The following is a 23,551-nucleotide window of genomic DNA, read 5'->3' as shown; positions in this document are numbered from 1 at the left end:
TCCATGTTCACTTGGCTTGAGATGACCCTTTGAGCTTGCTGCAGAGTGTCATTTAGAGACAGCTGGTCTCAGACCAGATGCATGAATTTGGCATCACGTCTCCTATTGTCTGCCATGCACCTGATACATCTATCTATGCTGGCATGTTTGTGTGTGCATGTATACTGTATGTGCGTGTGCGCACCCAGGCATGGCTCCTACTAATGCAGTCCCATGCTAACTTCTGTATTTACGTTTAGAAAAGGTATATGTTTGCGATGAGGTGTATGAGAACGACTTTGCTGCTACCAGTGCGTGTGCCTGTACTAATGCGCCTACATGCGTGACCTTAAGCAGACCCCAGTTTGAGAATGACTGCAGGCAGCTTGTTGAAGCTTTGGGGTCCTGGCAGCTGCAGACAGGAGCGAGTGTCTGTGTACTTTTGGCAACCTCCACTATAAGCTCCAACCTTTACTGTGCCTTCTCTCTCTCTCTGTCACTCTCTCTCTTCCTCTCCCATTGTGCCATGAGCAATAACACAGCTCTGCATGGATTCAACCTGAATGTCTTCTACCTGTGGCACATGCACTCAATGACACGTACAGCCGGACCGCAAGCATGTGATTCATGTTCTCTATTCATGTTCTCGCTTTTGCAACAGACAATTGCTCGGTGCTTAACAATTGTTATGTCCAGTTTTTTTTGTGATTAAAATGCAGGTGGGAGGGGGGGGGGGGATGAAGAGGATGAGGAACCAATGAAGGGAACATCATCCTAACGCATGTCATCCCTCGTTTTGTTTGATTAATGCAAGTTTGTGATTCTCCTTCAGGTCTGACGGGTCATACCGAGATGGTGAGGGTGGTCTTCTCTCCTCAAGACATCAGCCTTGAGAAGCTGCTCAAGTGCTTTTGGGAGAGCCACGATCCTACACAAGGTAGAGGTGCACACATGCACTCGCGCACACAAACCTCCAACAAGACCTGTCCCAAGGGGCACAGGGTGTATTAGAGCAGAAGGATGATGCCCAGACGTGTGCCTGCGTGTGCGTTGTGGTGGGGGGAGGTCTCATGGGTGCAAGTCAACGCCAGACAGTGTTAATGTGTCTGAGATCCAGCCATCCATGGAGAGACACACCAGTGTGGTGCACGTTCGAGCCCCAATTTCAAAAAAAAAAAAAAAAAGACTCGCTGAGCATGTGCATGGCATGTACATGGCATGTACTTCCTCCAATATCAACCAGCCTTTTGTCATTCGCTTCATGAACGGGCTTCTGACTGACGCAATGATGATACTAAATTTGGTCTTTTCTAGGTTGAATGATGTCTGTGGATTTTCTGTTTCATTGTGCTCGCTGCGTTCCATAGGTGGGTTCAGTTCCCCAGCGGCAGAAGTGAAGTTGTCAATCACGGGAGGCTGGTGAATTTTCTAAAACTTTGCTGTGATGGTGATTCATCTAATTAATTGAAATGGCTGGCTTGTGATCCTTATTGCTACAATACGTACTCTGTGCAGCGTGCCACATATGTGCCACCCGCCCACGCACGCAGTGTCGACAAGAACCCCTTCCCCCACAAGCCATCTCTCCATCTCTTCAAGTCTTTTGCTTTCTTGTCTTGTGTGCTCACTGGAGGAGGTGATGTAAGAACATTAATGCACCAGGAGGACACGCTGTGTGTGTGTGTGTGTGTGTGTGTGTGTGTGTGTGTGTGTGTGTGTGTGTGTGTGTGTGTGTGTGTGTGTGTGTGTGTGTGTGTGTGTGTGTGCGTGCGTGTGTGTGCGTGCGCGCGAGAGAGAGAAAGGACATGCGTAGAGGTACTCAGCTCACTCATAGGGAGGGGCATGACAACTTGGGAAGGGATGGATCAAAGATTCATAGGCCCGACCTTCAGCCTTAAAACAGGCCAGTGCGCGCGCACACACACACACACACACACACACACACACACTCTCAATGACGCTGCCCCACAACAGTTCTGTCATCCCCTTTGCATCTGTCAAGTCATGATTGTTCTCTTGTACACTGTGTGACCTAAATACACAAAAATGTCCGCCATGTTTGTGCATCTACCACAACTACCCCAATAAACGCATGCACAACCTGGCCGACCAGCTGGTTTTCTACATTCTTCACGCTTGACTTTGACTCGTTCGGCTCGTGCTGGGTTTGTAAAACGAGGCAGGGGACGAAGGAGTATTGAAGTTCATCGGCGAACCCCACCGTCCCGATCAGACGAGATTCTTCCTCTGTTCACCGTAGCCCAGGGCAGAGACACGTCTTACTACGGGCAAAGGCACAGGCAGAGTCGAGCCGACACGCCACGGGGCAAAGGCAGTGAGGCCAAAAGAGTAGTCATGCATTTCCCCTGACTCACTGCCTTGTCTCATCTCATGTTTTATTAATAGCATGCAGCTTATTGTCTATGCACCACTCCGCTTTTATTTTTTTTAATTTTTTTTTGTCACAGTTAAGATCAGGCGACATATTTCGAAGTAACCACAAACTCAAATGTACACTTTTTTTCTTTCAGCGTTGCTCCTTGCGCGTGACTTAAATGTGAATCCTTGCCGCTTCTCTTCTCAGATTCTCGGTTCACGTGTAGCAGAAATTCCTCTGATTTGACAAATGCAGCGTGGAGTGGTGGAAAGGGGCCCGCTGGCTGTGCCTTCACGCATGCTTAAGCTCCAATTTATTCTGTCCACCTTAGAGCTGGGCTTAAAAGAGAATGGAGAAATTAAGGAAGTTCACTCTTTTCCCTTTAAACTGCACAGATTCACTGGAGATCATACATGGAGACGAGCCCTGGAGCATTATCAATTCTGTTTTCTCCTGGCGTGTACCAACGCAGATTTATACTCTTATGTTAGCATGTTTATGGAACTATGCACAGGTGCATATTCAGTTGCATGTCATACTTCCTTTTAATGCGCACGTGTGGGTGTGTGTATCTGCAAGTCTGTGTATGCACATATGTGCGCATATATGTGTGTGTATGTGTTTTGATATCTGTGCCTCTCTGCTTTGCCTCAGTTCAAAAGGGTTTAGTCCCGACAACGTGATGTCGGGCTGCGTCAGCTCCACCAATCCCGGCCTGGATAGCAACATTAGCAGCCAATCAGAAACTCCCAGCAGCCTTTGCTGTGTGCCCTCTTTCCATATTCAGCAACACTAGTCTCAATCTTCTGGCTTCCCTGGGATGTTGCATAAAACCCCCCCATTCAACACGCTCCCATATTCTAAGTTTCTTATGTCTACGTTAGGACGACTCCTCAGTAGCATACCTTCGCACGAGTGCACGGAAACACTCGAGCACACAGACAAACTCTCAGCAGTCAAAGGGACATCTGCATGTCGGAAGTGCAGTGCTGTTTCATCATGATTGTTAAAAACATGATTACATTTAGGATAATCACTGTCGAGATGCAAACGCATCTTGCTCTTCTTTCTCACACACCACGGATCACGTACGCACACATTTCCATACCCGAGCATATTGTTACACAAGTGCTTATTATACGTACCAATAGCTTTAAAGCGCGGCTTAATTTGTAAATGTGAATTTTCACGACGGACGCACACGCTGTACATGAAGAGGGTGCACAGAGCTGCACAAGATGCATATCAGTTTGTTCACTGGATACTTCCTTGTTTCAGAGGCCCCGTTTCACTCCCCATGTTCCCGGTGCCCTAAACTCCCAGTGGAGGATAGGAGCATCTCATCCGGCCACTCCTGTACCTTACCAATCTGTCAATTCATCCCTCTATTTTACCGTACGACTCCTATTGCTGCTCTACCATTCTATTTTATTGCTCCCTTAACCTATTCAAACAGCGATTAACCCCCCCCACACACACACACACACACACACACCTGCACCCCCACAAACCCCTGTCCTCTTTGCCGTGAACGGAGCGGAGGGGCGAGTGAGTGAGCAAACGGCCCGGAGCCCGTCGGTACTTCCGCAGAGCAGCACAGTGAGTCGACCGCTCCCCGAGGCCATCCGCTCATCACGCAAACACACTCAAATCCACTCACTCCTCTTTTATCTCTTAGTCACTCTCTCCTCCCTGCTCCTCCCCCCTCTTCCCCGCTCTCCCATCTCTTCCTCAGTCCCCCCCCCCACACACATACACACTCCTCCGTCGCCCTTCATCTTAACGAGCTAGGCTTTTCCCCTTCTCATTGTTTCCTCCTCATCTTTTTTCCTCTCCTTCACTTCCTCTTCCCCTCCATCCTCTCTATTTTTTGAGGCCATGCAGTATTTATGGTGTGGGCTGCTGATGCTGCGTCAGTGAACAGGCATCACAGGCACACGCCGATAGACACAAAAACACAAATGCACAGCTAAAATGGCCGACGCAGCTGTCCTCATTTGATAACGTCTGCACGTACGTGCACGCTCACCCTTGTAGGTAGACTGGTGGAGTCACACAGAAGTAAAGAAGTCTATATCACATCTACTTAACAGGTTTTCAAAAAAACCAGCAATGATGGCTATTTTCATTCATTTGAGCTTATTTTTTGAAGTGAAAATATAATTTACAATATGGGTGTAAACTGTGCTGTTGCTGCATAGTACTCTATGTGAAAAGCTATTTTTGCATCTTATCAAGTAGAGTACTAAAATGACTCGTCACATTTCACACATTTTGCATTGCCGAGGTCAGATTACAAAGCAGACATAAATCAAGCTGTCTTCCCGCTGACTCATGCTGGTGGCAGTTATTTTTCTGACAATTGAAATGAGCATGAATATTCCTTGATATAATATCATCATCCCAGCTGGCTGCAACACACGCCAATTCCCTCTTGGGGTCCCCCCGTGTCCCCCTGTGTCACCACATCCCTCAATTTTAGGGGTGCTCCTGCCATCTAAAGCCAAACCCCGCAGGAGGTGACCTTGACCTCTGACCTGTGACCTCTACCACCCCCACACTTCTAATCCAACCCCCATTTCTCTCCTGTGGTTGGCTGAAGACGGCATGCTCATTACCAGGTGTCAGTTATTACACCCTCACACATGCTGACGGACGTAATTTATGGAGATTGCGGCACGTGTGTGCACAGTGTGGGGGTTGAGTGCAGCATGTCCATTTGATTACGGTGGAGTTATACATTTTTCTAACTTGTTTTAGAAGTCTTGTGTTTGTATAACTAAAATTGTGTCATTTTTCTGTGGAGTTTTGTGCACTTGTTTGCCACGCGTGGAAATAGATGGACACAAATAAGACTTGGATTGAAACAAAATTGGAGAAATAAAATGAGAAAGTAAGGGGTGGAAGAAGTAGTAACAAGAAAGGGAAAACAAAAAACAAACTCCAACTTCAAAAAAAACATTGATCCCAACCTGAGGCGGACACATCATGAGTGTTTTGCAAAATGATGATTGATAAAGCACCGCACACACGCACAAACACACAAAACTGTAGACTGCCTATAACATCTGCAGCATTTTGAGTTGACAGCAGGTTGTGCATTTGATTTGACAGCACACAAATTCAGATGAAATGTGTGAAAAGATTTTTGCTGGAAAATAAGATGTGCAGCATTTGAAAAATCGATATGTTTTTACTAACATCTCACCTCCAGGGAAGTGAGACTGCCTACATTTCATTCTGCACAGTAAATTTAAGAAATTATAGTAATATTATTCTTATTATTCTTATTAAATTTGGAGCAGTGATTTTTGAATAATGTTTATCTTCACCTCATTTTTAAATATTATATAATAAGTCAATTTGATCTCAACAGTGTAATTGGAGGTTATGATAAAAAAAAATATGTTTGCTAAAACAGCTGACCTGAACACTCTGTAGTAGATGGAGATATAATTTGAAGAGTCTAACTTATGCTCTCATCCGGACTGATTGGTGTACAACAGTGGAGCATGCTGTACTCGTTAGATTTAGGTGCAGCTAAAAATAAACATCTAAAGGGCCAGAGTCACGGTACTCTGACAACATGCCCAGAACCCTGAAGTGATCATGTTAGAGAGTGCTGCTCTAGTATGGAGAGAACAAAACAGAAGCAAGATAAAACAGATTTTTTTTTTTTTTTTTAAAGTAGATGATGATTGTTGCCGCAGTAATCCTCATGATGTGCTCATGTACACCAAAGAGTCATGTGCACACACGGTCACAGTACGATTGCTGAGGCACACGCATGTCTGATTTAAGATTGCTTCTGTACGTGTTGTGTCACCATCTGACAGCCTGCAGAGCATCGCTTTCGCTTTTGCTCTGCTTGTTTGTGTATGTCACATGCTCACTCCCCTACGTATGCGTGTGTGATGTATGTGTATATATATATATATATATATATATGTTCACTGTACGCAGTGCATGTGTGTGCGCGCATGCATGTGTTTGCACGTGCAGGCGAGTGTGTGCGTGTGTCCGCTGGGGATGCTCTCTCCATCCCAACTTCGTACTCTGCCTCTGTCTCCAGCGCGTCAGGAGCGGCTTACATAAGAACAGGGCAAAAATAGCAGCTGAGAGAGGAGAGGAGGAGAGAGCTCTGCTGGCACGCACAGTCGTAACAGGACCGCGGGGCACGGCACAACCCTGAGTACTATCTCACACGCACGCACACACACACACACACACACACACACACACACACACACACACACACACACACACACACACACACACACACACACACACACACACACAGGGAAGACTGCAGTTATCAGGCATTATACTTCTTTTATTTGTAGTGCACTTTTTTTTTTTTGGACAGAATCATAGAAATGATGACTCCATCACCACCACATAATCCCTGTTGATCTTTCAGCATGTGCAGAGGGCAGAGTTAAGGCTCTCTGGACACCTAAATTGGGTTAATATTGCAGGGAATGACATGGAGATGGAGTTTGGGTGTAAAAGAAGCAGAAAAACAGAAACTACATTAGATTGTTCATTAGTGCTCACTTTGCTGCAGTCTAATTGGTACACGCTGCCAAGTGCAATAATTCTGAATTCACTTCAGATGTTTTTCCTCCACGCTCAGAAGCATGCAAAAAGTCACCAATTATGCAGAAACATTCCTTAATTGCGGACACTGACAGTAGATTGACTGCTGAAATGTTTGTTATTCTTTCTTTCTTGGTCTCCAAATGATTTTGTTTGCTTCATTTGCAAACTATTCTTGCCTTGCAAGTGTCGACCGGTCTTTTGAAATACGGCGGCAGTGAGAGAGCTGAAAAAGACAGGGGAAGGAGGGACAGTGCACAAAGCGGTGTGGAGTTGAGACTAATCTCAGCTTTTACAGTTGTTAACGAATGAAGAATCGTCGCGTAAAAAGAGGAAAAATAAGCCGGGGTCAGACCACCAGTTCTGCAGAAGGGCGGGAAGAAGGGACGCGTTTAAAGCGTGATAAGCATCGGTACAATGCCCTCTCTCTTCCCCGGCCTGTAATTCCTATCTCCATCTCTTCTTCTTCTCCTCCCTGCTTTTCAGTTTTTCATAGAAACTACCGTCCCTTTTAATCTCATTACATTCTTACTGTTTCATCTCTTTCTTTCTTTTTTTTTTTTGCCTCCAACTCAAACTCACAAATGTTGCTACGCTTTGTGCAAGCCAAAACCTTGCCATCCTTCAAGCACACAAACATGTATGTGGCAAAGAGATCAAGGAATAGAATCTGGAAGAAAATAAGTAAGCGGGCAGCTAGGCAGCAGCCAGAGAAGAAAAGTGAATTAGCAGCAAATTGCAGAAGGAAGGAGTGATGGTGAAGTTGAAAGTGGGAGAAATAGCAGGCTTTTATCCCCAACAGCCAGCAGGGAAAAGCTGAGTGGAGCCATTTTTTTTGTGTGAGGGTAAACACTGGAAGAGATTTTACAGAGTTGCAAGAAATCTCAGTGGGTTTAAACACAAGAAGCCCAAAAAGTGCCTGGATGTACATTTGTGTGTGCAGGTTTGTGCATGAACGTTTGTTGGAGAGAGCAGCTACTCCCTCTGAGACTTGAGCTACCCTACCACCCTCCCACTTTGCCTGATTTTGGCTTCCATTTGGTCTAAGGGGCTACTTTAAAATTTCCTGATTTGGGTGCGGCAATTAATTAATATTTTTGGCTTTGTGGGCATAGGTCAGTGACCCTGAGAGGCAGTGCCGTGTATATGTGTGTGCGCATGTGTGACCCATAGCCCCTCCTCCTCTGTCCACCCCCATTACCCTGTGCTTTCAGAGGCAAGGCTCTCATGCATAATGCAGAGCGAACAGGGAGGCTCTCATTAATAATTACTGCCGCCTTTGATGGATGGAGAAAATAACGAAGGGGGCTGTTAAAAATGGAGAGAGCAAGAGAGAGACGGTGGAGGCGGGAGGAGAGAATCTGAGTTTTTTTGGGTGGTATTTGTTGCCGTTGTAGTTCTTTGAGGATTGAATGCTTATGGGGATGGATTTGGAGTTAGTATAATCAAAAGCTAGGCTGATAAATTGGATGGTGTTAATATTTTGATTGGGGAGTAACTCCTCTTCTGATGGTGGATGGATCTCAGAATATGAGCGGAATCTTAATTGTGTTGGAAGCAGCTATTAGCACTCAAGGGTCTTTGTCTCATGACTTTTCTCTGAAATTTCATATCTTCAACCATTTCTTTGTGATGAAAAGCCTTTGTCATCTTCTACCTTTTCTTTAAGGTACAAAATGAATTCTGCTCAGCTGTAAAATAGCTTTTATCAAATTACAGCAATCAAACCAGGAGTTCCATGATATATGACGGGGTTTCCTCATGATTAATATGCATATTTTGTCCATAAATGATCTTGTAAATGCAAATGTTGCTGTGTGTGTGGTTGGGGCGGTCAGTAGGGGAGGTCAGGGGGTGCAGCAAAGCTACAAGACCCCTGCCAGCCAGCGAATCAGAGGAAAGGCTCTGGTGGACAGCCAATAGTCGAGTGACTTGGTGGCCTTTGATGGAGGGGCAACCATTATTCTCGTCACTGAACAACAACGCTGGGGGCAAGATGGCCAACATCCAACACTGCAGAGATGGAGAGGAAGAGGGTGAGGGTGGAGATAGATGGAGACATTAGAAAATTCACATTTATAGAATTGTCTCTAGTGGTGGTGGAAAAGTTGAAAGAGAAGTTAAAGATTGTTTACCCCTGATTATTGTCCTTATGCTAAACTGAGCTAACTAGCTGCCAGGTTTTTAGCTACGTAATAATCCTAATTGCACAGAAATTACAGTGATATTATGTTTATAATCTTACTGGCAAGAAAGCATGTTATATTTGTCAAATGTTGAACTATAGATTATTTGTTAAGAGTAAGGTTCTCCCTTTTACTAATGTCAACTGCGCGAGTCACTTTAAATCAATAGTGCAACACTCATTGCTTCACCAAATGAGTTCACACATTGCTGATTAAGAAAATCACCACCAGGTAAATATCTCTTCATTTCACACTACACAGACTTTTTAAATCTGGTGTCTGGTGAGACATGAATGCATAGTGGGCATGCTCTATGGGCAGAACATGAGCACCAAAGACTTGCACCGGCTGAGCTGGCTAACTCCAAGCTTAGCCCTACGCTAATTTGAATGGGGATAAAAAATAATTTAATCATACGGCTCTTTGTGACTTTCCACATGTTATCGGACTGAATGGATCACATGTTAGTTTCACGGTTGCTCATTCAGATTTTGAATGCAATATTTCCGTTGCAAAATCCTGCAAGACTGATGACGTACGCCTTTTGTTAAGTAGGCTTTTCTCCACATCACGCTCTTTTAACATATTTAAACCACACAAGCATTTAATATTGTTGAAGAAATTCTCAGTGAAGCGAATTCTCTGAGGCAGCAACATTAGTTTATTCAATGTGTGTCGGAGAGCAGGCGAAGTCTGCTTGTCTCCTCTGATTTGAATGAAGACAAGATGAAGTCTTATAGCTACTATGCTTGAACAGACTGTGTCACAGATAGGTTGTGACACTCTATGATGTAAGGTAACATTTAATCTAAAGAGAACAAGATATGCAGATCAGTGTGTCAGGGAGATGTCTTGTCTGCACAGTCAGGGGAGATTGTTGTTCTCCCTCAATATAAATAGGAAGCCGACAGATAAGATACTACAACAGGTGTAACTTACAGTATGTCGTTTGACAAAATATAAAATACAGGTTATATAGTTTAAATCACTTCCCTTCTGAAAAATAAATCAGGATATAGCACTACAGATAAGTGCATTGCAGTGGTCACATCTGATTGGTTGATATACTCTATATGTATACATATTTTATCAAAGGAAGCTATATTGGCTTCCCAAAGATAGAAAAGATATATTTCCCCATACTGTAGCGCAGTACACATTTTAATGACTCAAACACACAGGTGACATCGAATAAAAAGTGGCAAAGGTTGGCGTTGGATTGGTTTAGCAGGAGCGACACGCACTCTAATCTGCCTGCTGCTGTGAATGGTTTCTTTACAGTCAACTGGTCCCTAACCTCAATCCTGACCCTAACTTGAACCCTTTCTACAACGTAACAACTTATCACAAGCCAAACGTCCATCCTGCTGATCCAATCAAGTACAAGTAGTTGGATGGATGTAGGAATTTTACCCAGACGACTTCTGTTGTTGTGTGTGAAAACAAATTCTTTGTTGAGTTTGTTTATCTTGCAAACATTTTTTTTTATGTAAGTTAGTTAACACGTGACTTAATTTGAACCCAAACCATCATCTTTTCCTTGACCTAACCAATTGGTTTCAGGGCCAAAACCTAACTGTGACCTTCTCACTATGTTAGCCATGTATTTGTTGTTACCATGACGAGTAAGCTCCAGTATGTTTGTTGCTGCTACCGTCCAACAGTCATGTATGTGATTTTGACAATTGAGCTTTTCTGTCATTTAGGTATGAGAACGGTCATTGTATGTTGTTTTTGTCATCGGAAGTTATTGGAAATAGATTGTTTGGTAATTATAGTAGTATACAAAAGATTTTGGCAAAGAAAGCTCTAAAAAAAAAAAAAAAAAAAAAACACCAGATAAACTGCCAGGCCCTAAACATAAGAGGGACAATATGAATAACTATCTGGTGAACATAGTTGAGCATTTAGCTACTGGAAAGCCAAAAATTCCCCCAGGAGTTGGTGGACAGCAAAACACAGCTGAAAGGAGCTCAAGTGTTCAAGCCTTCAAGCTCAAATTTGTTGATTGGGCACAAGCACAGCTCCAAATGAATGCTAATGTTGCTCTGTGTCTGATGTCTGAAATAAGCAACTGTTTGCCAACATGTTCACATATCAGCCTTATTAGGTGGTGATACTGTGCTGTTGTGTTTACAGCTTGTTTTGCTGCAGCCAGGAATTTAATTAAAAGACATGGACGAAATGGACTCGACAGCAAGACGTGCAGAAACTGTTACCTGACAAAGACACTGCGTATATGATGCCTTTGATACACACTGTAACAATGATCATTACACCTTTGTTCTGACTGGCAGTCATTGACCAGAAGCCAAAATCGGACCAATTGAAATGACAGTGGCTGCAAGGAGGGAGAGGTGGGGTGGGGGTCTGTTGTTCAAATGAACTCAGATGCTGTAACTGTCAGTGGGCTGAAAGGCATGTCTGTAAAGGCCTCTAACAAAAAAATCTTTGGCCTTTTGAGAAAGACACGGATTTAGGAAGATAGATGAAGAAAAGATCGACACTCCTTAAGTAAAAAGAAGAAAGAAACGCTGAGTGGGAGAGAGAGTGAGAGATGAGAGCGGTCTGCCATTGATGTGTCCATGGATGCCAGAGCTGCTCAGGATTGTGGCGTCTGAAAAGCGCAGAAGTGATGGCAGCTGCTTGGCCTCCTAATCAAGGTACACGAGGCCTGGGCTTCCTCCAAACACACTGATGTAAAGCTGATGAAAATTCCGACAGTGCCACATAGATGACAAAGAATAACAAAATGCGCCCACCTACATGTGCCCATACACCTACACACCACAGGCCTCCCTAATGAAAGCCCAAATCTGCTGTGATCTTTGAATTCATTTGGCTTCATGAATTCAAGATGCACGATGATGACATAATTGGGAGAGAAAAAAAACCTTTTACATGCAAATGACATTGTGTCTGCTGTGATTGTGCCACTTGTGCTTATTTGTGGGGTGTCTTATTTTCTTTTTTGTGTGTGTTTCCTGCAGGTATGAGGCAGCAGAATGACCATGGTACTCAGTATCGCTCTGCCATTTACACATCACACCCCACTCAACAGGAGCTGGCACTGAAGAGCAAAGAGGCCTTCCAGCAGGTATGATACCCACACTCACACATCAGAGGGTTATATTATTACATTAACTCAAGCATGGTGTTGCATGTAACCGAACCACGCGTGGAAGTAAAGCAATAGCGGCAGAGCAACTTGTGAAAACAATTTAAAAATAGAAATCGGCATATAATATATCAGTAACAAAATGTATTTATACCCCCAAAAAACTGAAACAATTAAAGGAAACTTTTTTTTTTAGCCGTTAAGCGCGACTAAGATAGAGTTGTCTCAGTCATTTAAATAACAATTAAAGGCCAGTGTTTGGCGTGGTGACCTGTTACGCTGTTTAGTTAAGCTGAACCTGCTCTGTTTCGATGATGCCCATCTCCATCCACTTCGTGAAAGCCTTTTTCTTAAACTGAAAGCCAGGAAGAGGGTCAATAGGTCATCCAAACTAATTTATAAAGCTCTCCCTTTCAATGGCACGCGCGTTCCCCTTTTGTTCTTTTAGTCCATCTGTCCGTCCGTCCGTCCGTCCATCCATTCGTTGATCCCCACATCACTTTGGTTCGTTCGCTTCTTCTCTCCTCTAAATGGTATTCATGGACGAGCTGGCAGGGGGCAGAGAGGAGCAAATTATGATCGTCACGGTTACTTGGGGCCTCCCGAGGTCAGCAGTCATGGGCCGGAGGGCTGTTGTGTTGCTGTGGCAACAACCTCCCAACCTTGGCCTTGGGCTGGGGTCAGAGGTGAGAGAGCAGTGGCAGCTGGGACTAGCAAGGTAGGGAGGTGGGGGGGGGAGGCAGGAAAAGCAAAATAGGGAAGCACACAGATCAGAGGGCCATCACTGACAGGCTATCAACTGACGATGACCCCGCCCTTTGGCTGTCAACTGACTATGACCCTTCAACACCCCCACATACAAGCATATACACCAACGAGCTTTCTAAGCCATCCAACCTCATAGTGTTTAACACAACCAGCCAGCGGTGGATTGAGAATATAAAAAGAAAAATGTATTTTTTGTAAATACAAGTTGTGTGAAGAAATGGGGAGAGGAATGTACAGATATCATACATGCATTACAGAGTGTGATAGGAAATATAGTGCCAACGCATGTTCATCAGTGAAGGCAATATCAAGAATACAGCTTGGAAAAAGACAGTTCTCTCATCTCCAATTGTGTTTATTTGATCAATGGTTCATTAGATTAACAATATAGTATATTGTGTTGTGTTTGAATAAAATCATAATCCAATATATTTATTATTTAATGAACTTGACACTCAACTTTAACTTTTAAAAACACTTTGAAATTGGAAATTTGAACATTGAACAATTTCATGACAGCTGAGCTAACCCCCCCACCCCCCAAAAAAAACAAAATGTAGATTTTCTGAAAACTATACTAGAAAATTTTAATGTAGCCCAATATCACCAAACATACCTACATATAACAAAAACAATAAGCAGCATTAGAAAAACTACATACAAAGTATTACAAATAGAGTATTTGTCACCTACTGTGCAAGACAACACGTACAAAAACACGCATACGTACAGGAACACTGGTGATATGATCACATTTCCCACTGTTGGTTAATATTCTTGCAGCAGTATTTTGTACAAGTTGTAATTTGCAAATATTTGATTTTGGTAAGCATATAAGTGTATTACAGTATTCAAGCCTGGATAAGACAAAGGCATGAAATAGTGTTTTAGCATTGGATAGAGTGAGACGAATCCATATTTCATAGGTAGAAATATGGATTCTTTGTAATATTGTTGATATGTTCTTAGTATTAGGATGAAAACGGACACAGATTACTAATACAAGGGCTTTGCGAGATTGTGAAACCAGCTATGCTCAGAGAGAGGTCACGTCATGTAAGCAAATCCATTTAGTCTTGTGGATTCTGAAAATAACAATATATGGCAGGCTCTAGGTAAGTCACAGTGCCACAAGCTTGAAAATGAGGCAAAACCAAGCAAAAACAGCCCAGGGTTCACCGAGTTCATCTTACAGCACAAGAAATGCTAATACATTGAGCATTATCTTTTTGTGAGCTTCATGCCAGGGAGACGCTGAGAACCTTAATCCAGCTCACTGCAGACGCTCACAAAACACACATTTACAAACATCTAGAGGAGAAACGGCACTCCGACGCTTCCCTTCCTTGTCGCTCAGTCTCCCCGACTCTCTCCCCACCAACGATGCTGACACCACCAATCTGTCAACCACTTCAGTGGCACCCCAGTTTCATCTGAGGACCACTGGGACACATCTTCTCAAAGCAGCTGACACACTCTGTACCAAAATGGCAGCTTCCTGCCCTGAAATGGTTGCCTTGCCGCATCGATGCTGAGTCTCAAGAACGCTCTGCTTGAAAATGGCATCTCTACAGAGGAAGGACTTGCTGTGTGAGTCCGCCGGTGAACGTGAGGTTGTGTGTCAGTGTGTTTTATCCTAAAAGGCCAGTGCACTCTGGAAGAGCATCAGGAGACGTGAACGCATGTTCAGTAGAGTGACAAGGGAGAGTGGGTGGAGGCAATCTAAGACGACCAAAGATAAGACAGGCATCACAAAATCCAGATTCCACCCCACCGCCAGCCCATGACTCACGTGCGCGCACACACACACACACACACACACACACACGTGTACGTACAGGCACACACAGACATACATTTGGCACATACAGGCACAGCCCAATGAATAATTAACCCATACGAAGAGTCTCTTCTGCAGGGCTTTCAGTTTCTTAACTTCAGCACTGAGAGGGGGTTGGAGGGGTTGGGAGGAGGGGAGGGGAGGGTGAGGCAGAAAAGCTTGTTTAAGCGCGAGAGCAGAGAGGGTGGGGAGAGGGGAAGGGGGTTCTCTATAATGAAATTTGAAATTTGCAGAACATCAAAGGCTCCTGTAGCCAAGCCGCTGTGGCAGCAGAGCAGAGAGGAGGAGTGCATCTCTTTCTCTCCCTCTGTCTCCCCCATCTCTCTCTTTTTTTTTTTTTTTTTTTTTCTCCACCCTTCTCTCTTTCTCTCTATCCCTCCCTCTCTGCTAAAAACGTGTCTCCCTGGAGCTGGGTGAGGGGCAAGGGGGTGAGCGGAGGGTGAGAGAGGAGGGATGGGAAGAGTTGATTAGGAGGAGAGTGGAGAGTGGGGGGGGGGCAGAGGTGGGGGTGGCTTAGAGATGGGTTAGGGGTTTGGAGAGAAACGGATGAACGGGGGTTCTATATATACACGTGTGTGTGTGTGTGTGTGTGTGTGTGTGTGTGTGTGTGTGTGTGTGTGTGTGTGTGTGTGTGTGTGTGTGTGTGTGTGTGTGTGTGTGTGTGTGTGTGTGTGTGTGTGTGTGTGCACGCGCGCGCGCATGTATGAACAATAGGTATTATCAAGCCAGCTTGAATATTGTGTGTGTTTGCACACGTGTGTGTGTGTGTGTGTGTGTGTGTGTGTGTGTGTGTGTGTGTGTGTGTGTGTGTGTGTGTGTGTGTGTGTAGGGCCTTGGAGGGGTGAGTGTGCCCTCTGATAAAGCATCCTAACTTAATGAGCTTGAAAGGGGGATGTAGAGGGGGGGGGGTGCACAGGGGTTCGGATGATGGCTGAAAAAAAAAAAAAGAAAGGGAGATCATTTGGGGCTAGAAGTCTGGAGGAGCAGCCCGAGGGTTGTTAAAACGGGGCACGGCATCAGCAGGTTTCGTAATCGGGCTTCTAGTCACACAAGATCACGTTTCTTATTTTGGAAAGTCTTCAAAAGTCACATTTACGCTTCCAACTATTCCCCAGCTCTCCTTTTTTTCTAGCCTGTCTGTGCTTTATACTAAAATCCTTAAAAGATTTAGCTGTGTGCTCAGCTGATCAATAGTAACAAGAAGTCCTGCTCATGTAACACATTATTGGATTAAATGAATAGAATAATGTAGAACTGTTAGTGGTGTATTGTTCAAAAATAACTTTTTTTTTTTTTTTTTTTAGTCGCCAGAAGGTAAATGCTCATCCACCAGGGAGATGTTGTCCATTGCATTGCAGCTGCAATGTTAAAAGGTGACCGTTTTTTTTTTATTATTTTTTTTTTACAAGAAAGCAGCGCTGATCTCGTGCTTTTTCGGTCTTCAGATACTGAGCTACTTGTTGTCTGCCCTAGAATAAAAAAATAAAATAAAAAAAAACTAAAAAAAGGAAACGTATGAGCGTGCACCGCCTCGCTGAGACCGAAGTGCGTGCATCCTCTCCCCTCTCAAAATGTAGGAGTGTTGGCTTCCTCGCTCACAAAATGTAGGAGCGCTCGCTGAAGATTAGAGCCCAGCTAAAATGGATGCCCGACCCGTGCTGAGAGAGAGAGAGAGATGAACTGAGCACGGCAGAGAAACGGCTCTTCATCCTCCGGAGCATGGACAGAATATACATCCTTTAGGTCGCACAAACATACAGATGCAGGGATGTTCACGAATGTTTAGCATACATGGCATTTTGCACATGAGCAAGAAGCATTGCAGCTCTATTCTCTGTCTCTCTTCCAGATGTACCAGTTTGTGTGTTTGCTTTATACCATCAGCCTCTATTTAATCCCATGTGCTCTTCTCCTCCTTTACTTCACGCCATCACTTCACCATCTCCACGTCTCTTTCTCTCTCATCCCCGTCTGTTTTTCGCCTCGGTCGTCTTTCCATCACTCCCACTCTGCCTCGCTCTCCCTGAGGTCATTGAGGGCAAGCATGGTGCGGCGGACTAGTCGATGACTATCATGTCAGGCTATTTCATGTGTTTTCAGGCAGAGCCACAGCCCGTCTATTACGAGCATTTCGCCACGGAGTGGCTTTTGCTGTCTGCGGTACTCCAAGTGTATTTACATTTGAACATTTTGAAGGAATTTCTGTGCTCCACAGATCAGGTGTGCAGCTTCAGTCGACGTTACATTGGTTTTAGAGCTGAGTGAAAGAGATGCAGAGTGTTACATTCTCAGTTAGAGATGCCGAAAGTAGTACAACTTCGATATGCTTTTTACTTTACGGGAGTATTTATAATTTAGCCAGCTACATTGCAGTGGGTACTTATTGTTTTAATTCATGTTATTAATCAATATATTTACATCTAAACATGTAATCATCTTAAAATCAATCAGAAAAAAAAATGATTCAATATAATAGAGTACACTACCTGAGACTATATGAAGTAGTAACAATGTGTTTAAGGACACCAGGCAGGACTTTCTAGGCTGCTTACACTGCAGTTCATCAATAATAATAATAATAATAATAATCCACAATATTCCAGTAATATACTGAGACCTTTCAAGTATTTCTACTGTTAATATTGTCACGTACAAATAGCTGCTATTACTTTTGTACATTTATTCAAATAAAAATTGGATGTAGGGCATAATACGAGTGATACACTCATTTTTACATTGAGCCCTTGCAATTTTGCGCAAGTAAAATTTTCAATACTTCTTTCCCCTCTGCCAAATTATTTTATTTATATTATAAACCGTGTACGAAATGCTGTGGCGATACTGTACTCAATTATGCTAATGCATAGAATGCAAATTCAAATGTGAGAACTCGTAGACGAATACATTCATAGAAATGGTAAATAGCAATAACCCCATACCAGTAACAGCAGTGGACTCAGGGCTGATTACATAAATCACCGAATTGAGGTCATATTCCTCTTCAAATGTCTTCACCATGAGTCATCGGGTGTCACAAACTCTATGTCAGTGCGTGTCTCTTCCCCACCACTCTGCAGCCGTAGGCCTTCCGAGGGAAGACGACTCAGAGAGACAAGAGAGGGGAGGAGAGAGTACATTTTCCTCCTCCTCCTCCTCTTCCTCTTCTTCTCCCTCCACCTCAACCCTCTCTCGGGGTGTCACGTCCTATTTGTGTCCCGGGGCCGCCTCTCTGGCGATGGCGATGGCGCGAGGGGGCTCTCTCTCGCTTGGCTGGCAAGTAGGGAGGACTTGGTAAGCACGAAGCGGTGGTCTGTGCTCACATGGGAGAGCGAGGGAGGGAATCGGCAATGGAGGGAGATGGAGAGAGAGAGAGAGACAGAAAGGAGGAGAGACACACATAGAGAGAGAGAGAGAGAGAGAGAGAGAGAGAGAGAGAGAGAGAGAGAGAGAGAAATGCACCCATTCAGCCATGTCTTTGAGATGGGAGTCTTTCCGACAGGCGTGAAGAAAGGAAGGGCTGACTGGGCTGAGTGAGCTCAGCCCTGGACACACACACACACACACACACACACACACACACACACACACACACACACACACACACACACACACACACACACACACACACACACACACACACATGTTTTTGTCACTTAGGAGGACATTGCATTGACTTACACTTATTAGCTTCAAATTTAACCCAACGTTACCCATAACCAGTCCACGTCTTAATCCTAACCACAACCAAAAAACATGTCTCAATCCTGAAGTCAGTGGCTTACTTTTCGGGAAGCAGCTTTTTGTTTGCGACTAGTAAGGCGAGTCCCCGCAACGTGGCTTTGTGAAGCGATTTCTGTCTCCACAAATTGAGTTATACGTGTGTATACGCACACACGTTAGCTATTCTGAAAGTGTTCTTTTCTATCAGTCCTCTCACACTCATGGACATGCTATCTATACAAATGTACAGATGCACGGACACACCGGATTTCTCCCCTTTTATCGGTCATCATTTGAGAGTCATCACTAACAGCATCAAAATGCTCAACTTGAGGACATCTAGTTTACTTTCTCTCCAGAATTTTCTCTCCCCCATCTTCGCCAGTTTTACCCTCCATATTCTTCCCTCCATTCCTTTGCTGCTGCTGCAGTGAGAGAGAGAGAGACAGAGAGAGAGACAGAGAGAGACAGAGAGAGAGAGAGAGAGACAGAGAGAGAAAGCAAAGCCAAATAAGGTTATACACAGTGGCATGATGCCATGCATTCTGATTTATAGATCTAAAATGGCTGCCGTGTTGTGACTGCTGTAGAGGACTGGATGGAGAGTGAAGGAGTGGTGCGGGGGGGGGGTGTCAGGTTGGAGGTGTATGTTTGCTCAGAAGAGCAGACCTTTCCTTGGACATTGTGCTGTCTTCGAGTGGAGCGGTCCTCTGCCCCGGAGGGCTCTCTCCTCTGCTGTGGTTTGGGTGATGATGACTGATTAATTAGGCCAACAAAGCTCTGCACTTGTGTCGGCTGGCTCACCACAATGCTGGTGGATATAGGCGGTAAAAATGGGTTCTTCTGTGTCAGACTGCTCACAGTTTGCGTTCCAAAGGTAAATACGCTCGTTTAAATAGGTTGCGTGTTGTGCGCCGAGGGCTGCGTTGCGCTGTAGTTTGGTTTGTGGACACTGGGTCCTTCCTGCAGGGAGATTGGAGCCCTCACATTGTAGAGGCAGCCACCGAGGACTTAGAGGTCAGCTGCTGCCTCAGCCTCTCTGTGGGGTGCAGAGCTTTGATTTACTGACTCCACTGCATCACCTCCAGCACACGTGCTCACACACAGCCAGTACCACACTGCCTCCATGTGGACGAAATGACACACTACTCCGATGCCCTTCACTGACATTATTCTGTCTCATAACTTAGTGATGATGCTTTTCACATACATTGTCTCCCTCTCCCAACGCACAATTGCAGATAACCAAAAAGTATAAAGCGGAACTTGTTGAACTTTTACAGCCAATTAACTGGAGGTAGCAGACAAGTATCAAAACTTGCAAAGAGGACGGGAGCACCTTTACGACTAACAGTATAGTTTACCAATGATTATACCATGCATTGTGTATGCAGGTTTGAAAGATTAATACGTACATAGTGTATATAGAAGCTGGTCTTGTTATATAGACTGATGGTCCATTGGGGTGCCGCTGATGCTTTATATACTGTATATACAGGGATTTAGGTTAGGTAGTTACTTTATTAATCCCCGAGGGGAATTTTTTTTTCGCTACAGCAGCATACAGAAGCAATAAGATAATAATAGAATAATAGAAAAGCAATAAATAATAATAATTTAGTTTAATTATTTAAGCTTTGAAAAAAGTGAACTTGTGCAGGGAAAAAAAATCAGGTTATGGAATAAAATTTGCATTGCTCAACCATCAAAGTGCTCTTGCCTCTTTGCACGTTTTTTTTCTTGCTCCTTGCCTGCAATCATTTCCGAACGGTTCAGCTCAGTCACAGCAAAAGCAAAAGTCACCTCAAGTATGTATGTAGCTTGGTTTGGTTTAAGTATATCTTTTTCAACTTCCTAATTTGTTAAGTCCTGAAAGAATTACTTGATTAATCAGAGATTAAGTGCCAGTAGTTTTGATGATGGAATAACTGATTAATCAAACAAAATACCAAACATGATCTGGTTCTCAAATGTGAATAATTTCCTTGAAAGTAACTAATGAATTAATCAGCAAATGATAGACAAATTAATCAATTATGGAAATAATAGTTGCTGCCCAAAAGCAGTTGATCAGTTGAGATATAAAGTGAAAAAAGTGAAAACGGGTTCACTAGCCAGCCTCTAACTTTGCCTGCCGTGTGACCCTCTGTAGCTGCATGCTGATGCCTTTAAGATAATGGGAGCTGCGAGAGTAAACAGTCAAGTTAAGTCCATAGAGCCAAAATAACGACCTAATCTTTGCTGATAAATGCCGATGAGTGATACATCTTTGTGTGTTCATCAGTGCAAGCAGCACCTTTTAAACCACACATTATTTAAGACATTGTTTGTATAAAAACAATGATTGGCGCAGTCTCAAAGTGACTCTTCCACATCTTGGAACATTTTGTGTGTGCTTAAAAGCTCTTCATTGTCATGTACTATATAGGATTGCAATGGAAGCTGTGTCCTTAACCGCATTTCTGACTGTTTGGAACATAAAGAGCAAACGGTTCCATAATGGAAAGCAGCTAACACCGCACAAGTCTTTTGAGAATGATAGGACACTTTCATACTTCTCTCTGTCTCGAATGCGTGTCCCCGTGGGATCCGTCACAATTTCCATGGATCCAAGCTGGCCTCGCCTTCAATGAATGAGCAAGCTCTGCAATTTCCAAGTTTCGTCACTTTGAGAAGAACAAAGTCCTCCTTTCTCAGATATAACGCAAAACAGTATACATGTCGGTGTCGTGCAGAAAGACAGGAGGTATACGCAGAAGCTGAGAAGAACAGGTGGAGCCTGGATCGAATACATTTAGCTTCTGTCTCATGGCGCTCGCTGAACCCAATTGACGCCCCCACAAAGCACAGCTCCTCTGCTGCAAACTGTTCTGAGGTGTAGCGAGCTACATGCATGCTACTTGTTGCCCACAGACAGTCCCAGTGCACCTCCGACTTGTTGTTTTGTCGGCTCTCAGGAGCACTGATCGAGAGAGGACCGAGCGCTTGTATTATTAGATGGAAAAAACCACTCAGCACAGCAGGTATACCTTTTGATATATCTGTCGGAGGTGTTTAGTGTGTGTGTGTGTGTGTGTGTGTGTGTGTGTGTGTGTGCGTGCGTGCGCGCGCGCGCTGTTTTAGTGCGTTTGAAGGCGTCTCTCAAGGTGTTTAGAAAAGGGTAAGTGTGAAAGTGTCTTAAGGAGTTCTCAAAGAGAGCGGATACTCTTTGATGCTTTGTCCCACAGAGAGAGTCACAGAGGCATGCTGCACTACAAACAGAAAAAAGATGTTCCTTTCTTCTGTCACTCAATCACCCTGCTTTCTAGTTGCGGAGCAGAAACTCTTTACTGTATTAGTGAGAGGTATTGGAAGTTCACATCCAATACGCCACAGAATAAAACAAGCATTTAACAGGTGTGCTCGTTTTGAGGAAGTTATACCAGTCGGAGGAAGTAGAGTGGAGCGTTTGTCATGACTGGAAGGAGCCTTCTGAATCTGAGCACATACCTATATTGTGTACTCACGATGCTTTCCTCACTTATGGGTCTGTTTTAGCGGATTAAACCTTCAGCAATACTGTTTATCAAAGACCTCAGCAGTTCTGCGTCGTCAAAGTCAGTCCGAGTCATTTCACTCTAGAAAATAGCCCCAGAATAAAATGCTTTAACAGTGAAGATTTTTAGACATTCATTCTTGACTGTTTTTTGTTTTTTTTTGTTTTTGTAGAGCATCAATTTAATGACCTAAACTATACACTTTGAATGTCATCTGACGGAAAAGGTCTTTTCTTTTCCTGCTGCTCGTTTTAACCGCCGTGGTTAATGTTGTTTTTTTTGTCCCCGTAGGAGCTGGATAAAAAAGATTACGGTCCCATCACAACGGAGATTCTGGAGAGGCAGCAGTTCTACTACGCCGAGGACCATCACCAGCAGTATCTCAAGAAGGTACCTAAAGGCTATTGCGGCCTCAAAGGCACCGGCGTCTCCTGTCCCATTGGAGCCGGGAAAGACGAGCTTTGACAGATGTGTGGTGAGAAAGAGCAGTTGAGGGAAGAATATTTTTAGCACTGATTTAATCATGCAATGTCTTTAATGTGTTATTTTGTTTTTTTTGTTTTTGATGCACTTGGTAATTATGTCTATTTTACAGTGTATCTGTTGATAATTGCAACAAAAAAAAACATCTTTGTCAAATCAAAAAATCATTACTGTGCCTCAAAAGTAAATCAGATTGCTTTATATAAGAATAGACAACATTAAAGGAAAATCAATGAAAATAAAAAAAAATAACCTGTATAATATAACTTACAGTGCAGGTCTTGCAGTTTCTTTAGGACTGCAGTAACAGTCAGCTTCCATAGGGTGGCGACATTTCTCAAAAAAACACAACAGAGCTCTTGTGGAGTTAGTTTTTTATTTTAATGTGACATGATCCTGGACGGTTGGTAAAAATCCACAATCCTAAATGGTTTTCCCATCTAACATCCTTCTCACACCCATTTAAAGCAAGAACACTCAGATAGAGCTCAGGGTAACAAACTTTCATGTTTAACAAATGCAGATTTGAATATGATCGCTAGCATATAAGTATGCAAACACAACAACATAAGCTTGATTTTAATGCCGTCTAACTCTTGTTTTTACTGTAAATACTTGCTGGCTTTATAAAGACAAACTGAAAACTGCCTCTATTTTTATTTTTTTTATGTCTCACTTTGGAAATAATAAAATACACCTCCTCCAACCTGTTGTTAATGTAGCAAGCATATGTTTACGTATGCGTGTGTCAGTATCTGTTCATGTGTATGTGCGTTTGCCACGAAGATATAAACATATTAAAGATAAGTCACTATTTGTCCCCTTTTCTGCCCCATTTGAGAAGGGAGATACCACTGAGATCAAATGTGTATGACTCACTGTGACACAGACACACCACTCATTCTGGATCTCAGAATGAGCCTCGAGTGCCACTCATGTATGCAA

At 43.7% G+C, this 23,551-nt stretch overlaps 1 protein-coding gene across 8 annotated transcripts in view; it reads left to right on the top strand.

Moving 5' to 3' along the window:
• Positions 1-23,313, top strand: part of msrab (methionine sulfoxide reductase Ab) — a 47,110-nt gene extending 23,797 nt beyond the window's left edge. For 7 of the 8 annotated variants that reach the window (XM_069707088.1, XM_069707080.1, XM_069707084.1 and 4 more), the window contains 3 exons: positions 812-916; positions 12,132-12,238; positions 22,415-23,313. In XM_069707088.1, coding sequence (XP_069563189.1) covers positions 812-916; positions 12,132-12,238; positions 22,415-22,588 — 386 coding nt within the window. In that variant the 3' untranslated portion in view covers positions 22,589-23,313. Of the gene's footprint in view, positions 1-811; positions 917-12,131; positions 12,239-16,171; positions 16,241-22,414 lie in introns of all 8 variants that reach the window. The other variant, XM_069707083.1, reaches the window with a different exon arrangement.
• The last annotated feature ends 238 nt before the right edge of the window (positions 23,314-23,551 follow it).

The sequence above is a fragment of the Brachyistius frenatus genome, unplaced genomic scaffold, assembly GCF_029030835.1.
Source record: "Brachyistius frenatus isolate BFR_SWC_R1_liver_20210118 unplaced genomic scaffold, ASM2903083v1 Contig_67, whole genome shotgun sequence".
In the NCBI taxonomy this organism is placed as follows: domain Eukaryota; kingdom Metazoa; phylum Chordata; class Actinopteri; family Embiotocidae; genus Brachyistius; species Brachyistius frenatus.
Note: the sequence above shows the minus strand (reverse complement) of the source record. Positions and strands in the feature narration are given on the sequence as shown.